General features: G+C 33.0%; 1 protein-coding gene across 1 annotated transcript in view; it reads left to right on the forward strand.

The window, feature by feature from the left end:
- Nucleotides 1–2,869, forward strand: part of mib1 (mind bomb 1) — a 74,523-nt gene extending 71,654 nt beyond the window's left edge. Inside the window, exon 11 of the mRNA XM_014433089.3 lies at nt 2,694–2,869. Coding sequence (XP_014288575.1) covers nt 2,694–2,849 — 156 coding nt within the window. The 3' untranslated portion in view covers nt 2,850–2,869. The remainder of the gene's footprint in view (nt 1–2,693) is intronic.
- Nucleotides 2,870–11,750: the final 8,881 nt, after the last annotated feature.

The following is an 11,750-nucleotide window of genomic DNA, read 5'->3' on the forward strand; positions in this document are numbered from 1 at the left end:
TATATTAATGTTGTAAATTCATTTATAGTTTCAGTCGCATGATTAGTATGTGCAAGTTAGGTATTACTGTTTCACTGTACTCGATTTTTAGGTTACTCGGCGATCTTTCTTTTTTCCTGGTAAAGTCCAGTGGGCGAGGTTTAGATAAAAAAAGGAAAGAAGGGATGGATGGGATGCGGGTTCGTGCCAATAAGGGCTCGCATTAATGCCTCCATCTTCTCTCTTGATCATTGTAAATATTTACTTTACTTTATTCTTTTCTCTTTCTGTATTTCTCAGCTAATTTTCCTGTATTTTTTTATTACCATCTGTGTGGCATTCATGTTTATAATTATAAAACTCTTATCTCCTGAACATATTTTTAATTTTCATAAATTGTCGCTATAAACGAGTGAATCAGTTAATTTTATTAAAGTAATAAAATAAATAATTTATTAACGTAAATAATTTTTTTGTTTAATTCACTTGGAAAATGTTATTAATCAACATAATTTGCTTAGTGGTTAAATTACTTATTCTAAACATTGTTCGACAACTTGTTTTATAGTTGGTTTGCGAAATAAGCTTAAATTAATACAGACGGCTTAAGGAAGCTCCATGACTTAGTGGAAATTATTCGGGGGCTAAATATACCGACTTGGTCTTTATTACCGAGTGGAATTAATGGTGACAAACTGCCCTCCAGTAGGAAACTTTACAACTTTGAATAACAAAGGTTTTCCTGAGTTGAGGTTTGCTCAGGACTTGTGAGTTTGTACAATAGGCGGTTCCCTGGATAATGCTCTTTTGATTACACTTATTTGGGACTCGTTAAGGTTCAATGAGTTTCTTTTTTACATTAGTATCTTACCTCGTTATTATTATCATCATAAACCTGAGCTACATTTATTTTTAGAATGAGTTACTACTATCACAATGTTATTGAAAATAGTATTTTTGTGTTACTCTTTGTGTCGAGTTATGGAATATGAATCGGTTATAGCTATAGGTAGAGAATGGAGTGTCAAATTTTGTACTTTATGAGCTTTTCTATAACCAACATTCGCTTAAAGTGAGGAGTTTGTTACGTCTGAACATTAACGTACGTTTTTGCTTATTGTTTTATAACGTTTTGGTTTTTTGGAGGGGTGGGAAAATGTGTGGATTACAAGTTTAATAATGAAGTGTGGATAATTTCTGATATCTTCAAAAATATGATTTTAAAATGAATTATGTACGTAGAATCATCAAAAAACATTCCACTGTTGGTCAGCAAGTATTTTAAAACACAAAACTCTTTTTTTTTTCTTCTATCAAACGCTACTTCTGTCTTACAACCTTCATCAGTTCGGTCATCTGTGCCTCATAGGTCCCGTATCACCTACGGAGTAAATACGACGTGTTCGGCGGTCTCTGGAACGCTAAAACTAGGCTGTAGGTATTTAATGCTCTTTTCCTGTGCAACGAGCTCACATTAGGAGCTGTGAGACCTAGTAGTCCGGTAGAATCTATGTGGTTTTCATGCATGAACCGATGGTTGGTAAAAGTAAGTACTCAAAGTTGCTCTTGTTTTGTGCTCTCAGACGCCGATGGTTCTATTCTTTTGTGTGTTATCAGATGATCCTCTTCCATCTTCTTGGGTCCCCTTGGAGGTTCTCTGGTAGATTTGCCAGACCTTATACAAGTCCTAAAAGATAGGTAAAAAAGATATTATATCAATCAAGTAGCCAAAATTAATGGTTTGATGTAATCTTAATGGTTTTAAACATTTATCGATGGATTAATGAGTCTACTTAGCCATAGTAATATATACACTGCGTGATTAGTATATGCACTTGGAGATGTTGTCTAACAATAGGTCTTTAGACATTGGAATGACTTGGCCATAGTGTGCTATATTACTCAACATGTAAATCGCTGTACTTTATCTACCATTGAAAATATATAATATTACCAAGTATCAACGGATCTAGGGTGGCTATAGACAAATCCCTTTACGGCGTCGAGACTATCGCTCAATGGTTGACCAGTGTGAAAGCTGGGCTAAGACAATATTTTGTCTCTGAATATAATCTATATGTAAATTCTTGAGACTGTGTAATGACCGCTTATAACACATACCTAACTCGTTTACTTACTCAGTTCTGGTTTTTAAGTCTTCTCACACAGTATTCCGATTCAATTCGAGAAATCAATTAGATTTTTCTCTATAGAAAACAATTTAAAAGGATTGTTATTCGAAAACAATATGAAACTAATGATAAAGTTTATGTTTCTCAAAAACGAAGGGTGGGAAAATGGAGAAAATTTCTGGCAGCTGTCTATACTCATTTTAAAGAGCTCATAGTTTCTGTAATATTTTCCATTTAAACAATTTATTTATTATGAACGATTGTAAAAACTATGCATTTTATCTAACATACATATTCTTCACAGGACCGGAAAATCCGTACGTTACAACTGGGTTTTCATATTACCGGTGTCTTTATGATTTCTTCTGTGTAGAGTTCACTTGTATATATTTTTATTCGATTAAAAATCTTGGATTGGTTTTTGGACTAATGGTTTTCTTGATTAACATTTACATGCACTGTTACTTTGGATTTTATGTTAAAAATTACTTCTTTTTTCAATCATAAGTATTTTATTAAGACAAAAATGTTTAAAAATATGTTTTTGTAAAAATTTGTAGTTATTTATTCATTTTTTTTTAGGACACGGATGGTGATACCCCTCTGCATGATGCTATCTCGAAGAAGTACGATGATATGGTTACTCTTCTGCTAGACCATAATGCAGACATCAAGGTAACTAATAACAACGGGTTCAACGCACTTCACCACGCAGCACTCCGAGGCAATCCAAGGTAAGTTCCTTTATCTTTATGTGTTTTCGAGGATTATAATTTAAACATTTAAAATAAACCACTTATATAATGAAACATGGCGTAGTGGTTCCTCCAAAGGTTGTTGTTTAATGGTTGAGCATTAATTAAGATCTAAATGAAATCATGTGTTACTAATAAATACCTATATTCGGTCAGTCATTATACTAAATAATACATTATGTTCTATTTTTTAAAAATGAGTATTGACCCATTTAGATTTTATAAACAAATAATTGTATCATTCTAGCCAGTTTTTGTAATAATTTATCACTAGCTAGGTCATTGCAGCACTATTTTGATTCTGTTTAATATTTTAAAAAGTTAAGTTTTTATATGTGGTAATTCTTTGGATCCCCCCCCTCCACCAATTTTATTGCTTAAATGTAACGTTTAATTAATGAGAGAAATATATTAAGGCAATTTTGTGTAGTGTTGATAAAAGGAAGGGGAGTGTGAAGGTAAAACGTGGAAGTAGGGAGAGGAAGCGTGAATTTATGATGGTGATGGTTGCGGCTCCGCCCCCGAACCTGTTTATTGACCTATTAATTAATTATACCCTTGGTTGCTGCTTGCGCTAATGTCTACTTTTTGTGCTTGGTCTTCTTGCAACTGTACCAATTTATTGTTCCTATGGTCTATATTTTCTTAACGCTGGTTGAAAATGTTATAATTTTCACTTAGTAAATGAATTCAAACAGTACTATGATGTAAAGAAGTATTTTATAAGAATGCTTATTCACACTACTTTGGCGTACCACTATGTGCATAGAGTTTTTAGAATAGGTGCTGTACTATCTTTTTGGGTCTCCAAGTATAGAAAGTATGTGGTAGGGATAAAATTAAAAGATGAAGGCAAAGTTGAGGTCACAAGGTTTATTTATCACCCGGTTTTAAATAGATCCAAAAATCCAGCGTCGTTTCAGAAAAATATTTATAAATTATTCATTGTGGCAATACTTAAATGTACTGATTTTCTAAACGAGTCTTCGAATAAGCAGATTGCCCTAGTTTCAAAAATTTTCAGAAAAGTACTTTTAATCAAATTGCTCGTTCTAAAATTTTAACATTTTTATTTTTTTAAATTATGGCTGAAATTTCAAAAATGTAAAAGTTAACTTCAACTTACATTGCACTCTTAGCTATTGATTCAATGCTAAATAGTTATATAATCAGAATGATGAGTTGGTGGTAGACCTTGGATAAATATATAAATGAGGAGATGGTTGGGGGTCAGGCCTCAATATTCCTCGTTCTTGAACTCTTAAGTTAACATCATTCAATGATATAACAAGAGATCTTGGTGGTGTTACCATGTTGTGTTCTACGATGCTCACTCGTTTATTTTTAGTAATCTCATGAGGTGTACGAGGGTGGTCTGAAATGTTTCCGACCTAACCAAAATACAAGATTTTTTTTTATTTTTCAACATAGTCTCCTTGTAACTCTATACACTTCTCCCAGCGATGCTCCTCATCTCTGTAACCCGTCTTAAAAGTACTCGGCGTTTTTCTCTGCAAAATAATTGTTCACGAAGGTGATTGTCTCTTCATTTCACGAAAATCTCTGCCCCCTGAGCGCAATATTTAGATGAGGGGACAAAAATAAGTCGCTTGGGGCCAGATCTAGTGAGTAAGGCGGATGGTCAAGCAGTTCAAACAGTAATTCGTGGATTTTTACCATGGGCAACCGCTGAGGTGTGAGACGGTGCCTTGTCATGGTGGAACAGGATTCTCTTTTTCTGCAAATGTGGTCGTTTTTCCGCAAGTTCTGCTTTCAGCTTGTCAAGTAATGATGCTTAGTATGCTCCTGTAATGTGTTTTCCTTGTTGAAGATTATCGATTTAAGTAACTCCATGACTATCCCTAAACTTTCCTAGCCGAAAAAACAGTTTTTGCTTTTTTTTGGAGCCGATTCCCCCTTTGCATTCCACTGTTTGGACTGTATTTTGTTTCGGGCGTATAATGGTGTATCCAAGTTTTATATACAGTAATTAATAGGTGCCAAAACTCGGATTTATTGCGCCTAAACTGCGCCAACAGAGTGTTGGAAATGGTCATTCGATCACATTTTTGGTGAAGAAAAATTTCAGAAGAAACTGCTCACACTGCTGCACGGAACACATTAGAAATCAATTGTTACATTTTATCTGCAACCGCACCATAACTCATACATAATTTGCGCAGAAATACTCAGATACACCACTTTGGGATTGCGCCGGTGATGTGGTAGAAGTGTTGGTGCAAACGGAACAGTTTTTTTATTTATTTTCAAATTATTCAACTGACATCCGTCATATTTGATTGCAAGATAGAATATAGGGCATCTTTGCTGAAGAATGAAGATATAATGAAGAACAACAATTTCAATGAACAATATATTAATGAATGTAATACTTGGGTACAATTTAGACAGGGTGGTAGGATGAGATAACTGCTTGGTTTTTGTCATTCTTCTGTTACTGATAGGAGATGGATTTTTTCCCCTTGCATAGTTAAGTGGCATAGAAAAATGATAAAATGGGAAAATATTTTTGGTTCATAGAGCTAGTGATCGTTTTGCCGGTAGACCAAGGTAAATTCTGGCAAAATTGGTTTGGACAGCGGAGGGAGCCGCCGAACTGTAATATAGTGTGTTTACAGAGGACGGCTCCTAATGACACTCGGGGGTGTTGGTTTTCTCCTATCTCCTCCTCATTAGCTCCTCTACCCGTTCTAATCTTCTCAATCCTTGCTATCTCACCGTATCCCGTCGGCTTTTTCGTGTCTGATATTGGTACCTGAAATTCTCCATCTACTGGTAATATCTCCGACTTTTGGTTCCAATATCCATAGAACGCTTATACTAGTTGTAGGTGTCTGAAATTCACACTTCATTTGAAGTTCAAATGTGAAATGATCCGTAATTATCTTAAGTTTGGTTCCAGTTATACCGATATCACTCAAATACAATGGATAGTTTATCGTATGATTCAGAATTTCAGATAATAACAGCAAATCACACTTTTGCGCCATCTTTTTTAATAAAGGAATCGGTTTCTGAACTCTAACCATGGTAATTTGGCGGATCGGGACAGTACGAGTCGGGTTTTTAGTGATTTCGACGCAAACGTCAAGATATGGCCGGAACGTTCAAATGGAACGTGTTGGACTCTCCGTTCTAAGCCATAACATTTTTCATTTTTCAAATTTGCCTGGGCGAATTCTTTGGATCTGGACCACTGAACCAAGGTTTTTAAAGCTCTAGATCAATGTATCTTAGGAACTGGAGCCACTCGCCACACGAGCACACGCTTATTCTGATGATCTCTCCAAGATCCGTTACTATAGAGTACAAATATCTAATAAGTTCTCAAATACATACATCAAACCTTTGTTGCATATTATTTTTATTATCTTTTTCTTTTGGTCTCCGCATTACATATTCTGTTTGTTTGTTATGGTTTAATAATTTCCTGAAACAATGAAGATCTCCAGTCAAACTTCGAATACGATTCAAAGGATACTCCCACAATTTTTTTAATTCTATCATTCACGTTTCTACAGATAAATATTGTCATTGTTGTTGTTGGCTGGGGCTTTAGGGCGTAAAACCCTGAGGTCATCAACGCCCATAAATATTGCCATTTATTGAGGGCTTGAGTCTTTAGTACGTACGGAAATACAACTTCGTTGATTTTAAATATTTCATTAATCTCAAATATTGTTTTTCGACACTTATTTTACAATAATTTCTTTCTCCAGATTAAGTTGACGAACAAAACTCCATTTGATTACACTCAACATTTTTATCCGGTATTTTTTAAATAATAGAATGGTTATATAACTACAGATTATGATGATGTTAGTTCTAATATGTCAAAAAGGTTATTTAGAAAAATAAAATCAGATTATAGGTATTAGAAATTTATCATAGGTATATATCGTTTTCATATGTATAATAATACAAAAATTGAATACAATACTGGCTTCTCAGTTCCGTTATTCTAACCTATTTTATTAGTTATCCTATTTTACTACTGTTTTTTAAATTGATAATTTTTCTCTTTAATTCTATGACTGTCTTTATTGAATTTTTTATGTTCTAAAAAAGTATTAAAAACTAGGAGATTTCTCTTATTAAATATTATAAATTCATGCCATTATTGGCGTTGTGTGGTGCCATACTTGTTGAAGTTTCAATTTTCCACTCGTGAGTTTCCACATGTTTGTAATGGTCGCCTGTCCTAAGATTTAACCGCCGTGACAGATTTAGTCCTACTGCCAGTGACATCCGTTTTCGGTGTGTTTTCCCAACTTTCCCGTCTGGAAAATTAGTTTGACGAGCTACGAATTTCAGCTTCCAGTTGTTATTTTTAAACCACAATATTTAATTATTTCAGTGACTTTTTTTATCTTGATATACATACAAATATATTTATAATTCCTGAAGGGGTAAAATAAACAAAGTAAGTTATAACATAAGGATTTTCGATGGTAAAATTTATTAAAGGTTTTATAACATAATTTTATTAAAAAAACTTTTCTGTCCATAATACATATACTTACATGTTTAAATATATATGTAATGGGTCGAATTTATAAAGTAAAAAAAAATTGATTGCTTTTAATTACCTAATAAACTATAAGAAATAGTTTGTTTTTCGTATGGAAATCGTTATTAACATTAACAAAGCAAGCATAAATAAATATAAAAATGAACTTATTCAACAAATGTATTGATGTACTATACGATACGATATACTATACTCTTGAAAAAAGAATGTTTCTATATTTTTTGATTTAAAACTAGAACCGTTTTTCTATTAGTGAAAACATTTATTAAAACAAATTTCTTCAGTTAAACTTAGAGTTCATGTTCAAAAATATGTTAGTATAATGTACTAGAACACATGAGTACATGAGGTAACAAAAGGAACATTTTTCTTATTACATAATGTATGTAGATAATCATTAAACTAAGTTAAAAAAAAGTAATACACTTGCAAAATAAGTAAAAATAAATCTTTTAAGATAGTTGTTGATTTTTCAAAACAGGATTCGATGCTTCCTACTTGAGATCATCTGTCTCCATGATTTTTGAGAGAAAACTTCTGTTTCCATTTTTGAAAAATTGAGCTTCAGAAAGAGTTTTCATTATATTGATATGTTCTAATTTAATTACTGTAACTTTATTTCCTTCCACTGTTTTATTTTTATTATTATTTTTTTTTCAGAAGCCCTTTTAATATGAAACAAACTAGATATTAAAAATGTATGCATTTATATGTATAATGTCAGACCTTTCTCCTTTTACTGTAGTAGGGCTGCATTTTAAGGAGGGTGTGTAATGAGTAAGGTAAAGGTGAATACAAAAAAGATACATTAGCTGACATAATAGTGAGTAATGCACACTCTAAAGCTTGCTAATTGTTTAAATCTTCTTGTGGCTTTTAACTTCAGGGGACTCTGAAAATATATTTCCGACTTTTTCTACAGTTTGATAGACTTGTTCCCTGATGCTCACAACATTCCAACAACAAAATTCCATCAAATTTATTGCCGAGGTATTCATTTCTGTTTATTTGTTCCCAGCGGAACGGTTCCTTCACGTTCCATTAATACCATGGCTTAGCCTTTGACTATTGCTAGACCAGACCGCCTTAGCTGGACTGATATCAACACCTTATAATGCCACTAGGCAATCAAAGGGAGAAGACTCGGTGAAGTATATATAATACATTTCATATGTTCATCTGTTAGGTACTCAATGCAGGTTTCTCATTTTCAGGAAACTTTATTTTGGTAGATAGTTGTTGATCAGATAAAGGAGGGTTTAGCTTACAACTGGAAATTTCGAAACAATATGATGGTGCCAAACTCTTAATATTTAAAAATAAAAATTGACCTGTTAATAACTAATGCTTACCCTATGGGTTATGATTCAATGCTGTATGAAAATGTATTATGCAACATTATTCCAGACCGTAATTTAGTTGTTGATAGCGGAAGTGTAGGACGATATTTTGTCTAATTTATGATTAATGTGGTTTTCACGATCTAATATTTATCTATCTATAATATCTATCCTGATCTAATATTTAATCCATTTCTGCCTAATAAAAAAACATATACCATTTCAATCAATGTTTTGAGGTTAAAAACTTCCAAAAATTGAATATATTTTATTCTATATTTTCTTTTTTGTTTTACAACGTTTCGGGACAATAAATATGGATCAGTAGTCCAGAAACCGTGTACAACAAAAAAGAAAATGTGGAATAAAATAAATTCAATTTTTAGAAGTTTTAACTTCAAAAAATGTATTGTAATTGACTTACCTGACTTCTTAAAAAAGAAAATCCAGAATCAAAACCATATTTATATAGTGTTTACTTGGAAGTTTGTGAACTCAAATCAGATTGTTGACCGTCTGTTCTGTATAAATTATAGAAATATTATTTGTAGAGATGAATCCGGAGATTTCTTTTATCAGATCGTTTCGTTCTATAGGAAGGTTCTTGGATAGTTAAAAATAATAAATTAGCTGTATTTCGGATCACTCTCTGATGTTATGAGAGCTAGCTGTAAAAAGAGTTGAGGTGACAGAGAGGAGAGAGGCTGTGACGGAAATGACATGGATGGAAGTGAGACTGGAGGGGGTAAGACAATGGCTACGGGAGGAACAATTTCCTTCTCCTGGAGCCTCCTTTGTCTGGAGCCATCTAGGCGGTGTGTATATCTCCTCCACTTCTTACGTCCCTTGCCCAGTGATACTTCATAAAGCACTTTTGTGATGAGCCTCTGCCTTCTCGTCCCTTTGGTCGCTGGAGGAGTACTGAGCGCTTCTGTAGTCTATTCTCTTTTCTTTAAAAAAACGATCTTTAGAAAGTTCCATCTATAAAATAGAAGTTTGTCAAGTTGATAGGTCGGGGCAGGTTTCTCAACGTTTTTATTGCTAGGTACATAATTACCTATATTTCGAGACTTGAGAATAAACTTTACTGTCATAATTTTTATGAAATTTGATCCTTCATTTGAGAATAAAACAATTTTGAAATATATGTGTTTCAAAAATAATATACTTTTTCACATGCTTCAGGGAATGTAGGATCAAAAATTGATAGTAGAAATTTATTACATTGATCATCAACGTTTTGTCAAAGAAAATAGGTTTGCCCATTCATTAGGAAAAGTGCATGTAATTTAATCGATGTGAATTTGAGTTTAAGTTGTTATGAAGCCAGGTATATGAGTACCAACGCACACAATTTCTATGATTTGATCAAATTGAGGTGATCCTGCTACAGACAGGATTTGACTACAAACATGTACCTTCATTTCAAAAACGAAAATTATATTGGAAATTTCTATCCTGGAGGCTCAAATCTTTTTTATTTCCTGCATGAATGAAAACCTTCAGCTTCAAAAGTTTTGGGTTCAATACCTCAGTACTATGACTGACGGTTATTAACGTCTTATTGAACATCTTCAAATTTGTTTATGCTTAGTTAGTTCTTTCTAATCATTTAATATATTTTATAAAATATTAAATAGAATAAGAAAACTCTTTATATCTGCTGAAGTTACTGCAAGAGCCAGAAAGAATACAGGTGGGTACTTACCTGGTATGGCAGGTGCGATTTTACACTTGAAAGACAAGCATGTATTTAGTTTGTGTGTGTGTGTGTGTGTAATAATTGACAGTGATGTATTAAATTTAAATTCATGTTACTCTAGTATCAAACAGATGCCAGATAATTAACGATACTAAAAATTATTAGGTAAATTGCAAACCAGAAATAGACTGACAACCTATTTGAAAAAAGGTCGAGTTATAGAAAATTAAACATAACACACTTAGGAGTAGGGTCCATTTCACTCTTACCCAGTTCTACTAAAAAAGCTTGTACGAGGTTATTATGCTTATGTGAACACTCAGTTATCAAACAATTGTAAGTAATTCCTATTTGTATTCTGTATATTTCAGTATTAAATAATTAGATAAGAATATAAATTTTTCCTGAAACTTCGCCTCAATATAGTGTTTTATTATTGATTAAACCTAAAAAAATAGATATACTTTAATCAGTAACTGGATTACCTTATAGTTTCTTTATTATTTTTTTCTCTTAACGTGTTCCCAGTATTTGTTCATTAATAACCCCCCTCTATTCAGGAACTGTTGAAGTGACCGTCTGTAGGAAAGTGAGGACAGTTCTATCTTGTATTGACCCAGTTCATCTAGCTTGCTATCGCAGTTATTTTCCCCTTGAATCACTGATCGATTTCTCAATGAAAAAATCTCTTGCTTTCTGCTTTCACAAAGAGATTAAAGGTTTGCCCCTCATAATATTATAAATTATAATACATTCATAAAAAAATGAATTCAAATTAATTTTTTTTTAGTACATCTATATTAGTAGTTTCTCGGTGAAGGTGACACACATCTGAATGACCTTGATCGAAATACTTAATGATAAAAGTTTAATGATTTTGCCTGGTCTGATTTGCGTGAAATTGGTCTAATTTCCTGGTTCCGCGCGGGCCGCCTTGTTTGGGATCTAATCTGCGACGATTCCGGTCCATTTCCCTCAACCGAGGGTGGCGTCCCCTTGTCGCAAGTCTCCCCGTTACCATTGTCCCTGACCGTCTACAATTAGTCGATCATTGTTGAAACTTTTTTTTTCAAGTAAACAATAGAAAAAAAAGAAAGAGAAAGTTTTAAATAAGTCATGAAATTTGTTAACAGCTCTGTGAATTTTAAATGAAGATACTTCTAATTAGCACTCAACATATCGCAAAATATCTTAAGGTTCGTTTAAAATTATTAAAAGGAGAAAATGGTTGTTGGTGCTATAAAACATGAAACTTAGTTAAGAAAATGTGTCCCAAGTTTTCGATTTAAG

The sequence above is a fragment of the Halyomorpha halys genome, unplaced genomic scaffold, assembly GCF_000696795.3.
Source record: "Halyomorpha halys isolate HHAL.00 unplaced genomic scaffold, Hhal_1.1 Scaffold1156.1, whole genome shotgun sequence".
Taxonomy (NCBI): Eukaryota; Metazoa; Arthropoda; class Insecta; order Hemiptera; family Pentatomidae; genus Halyomorpha; species Halyomorpha halys.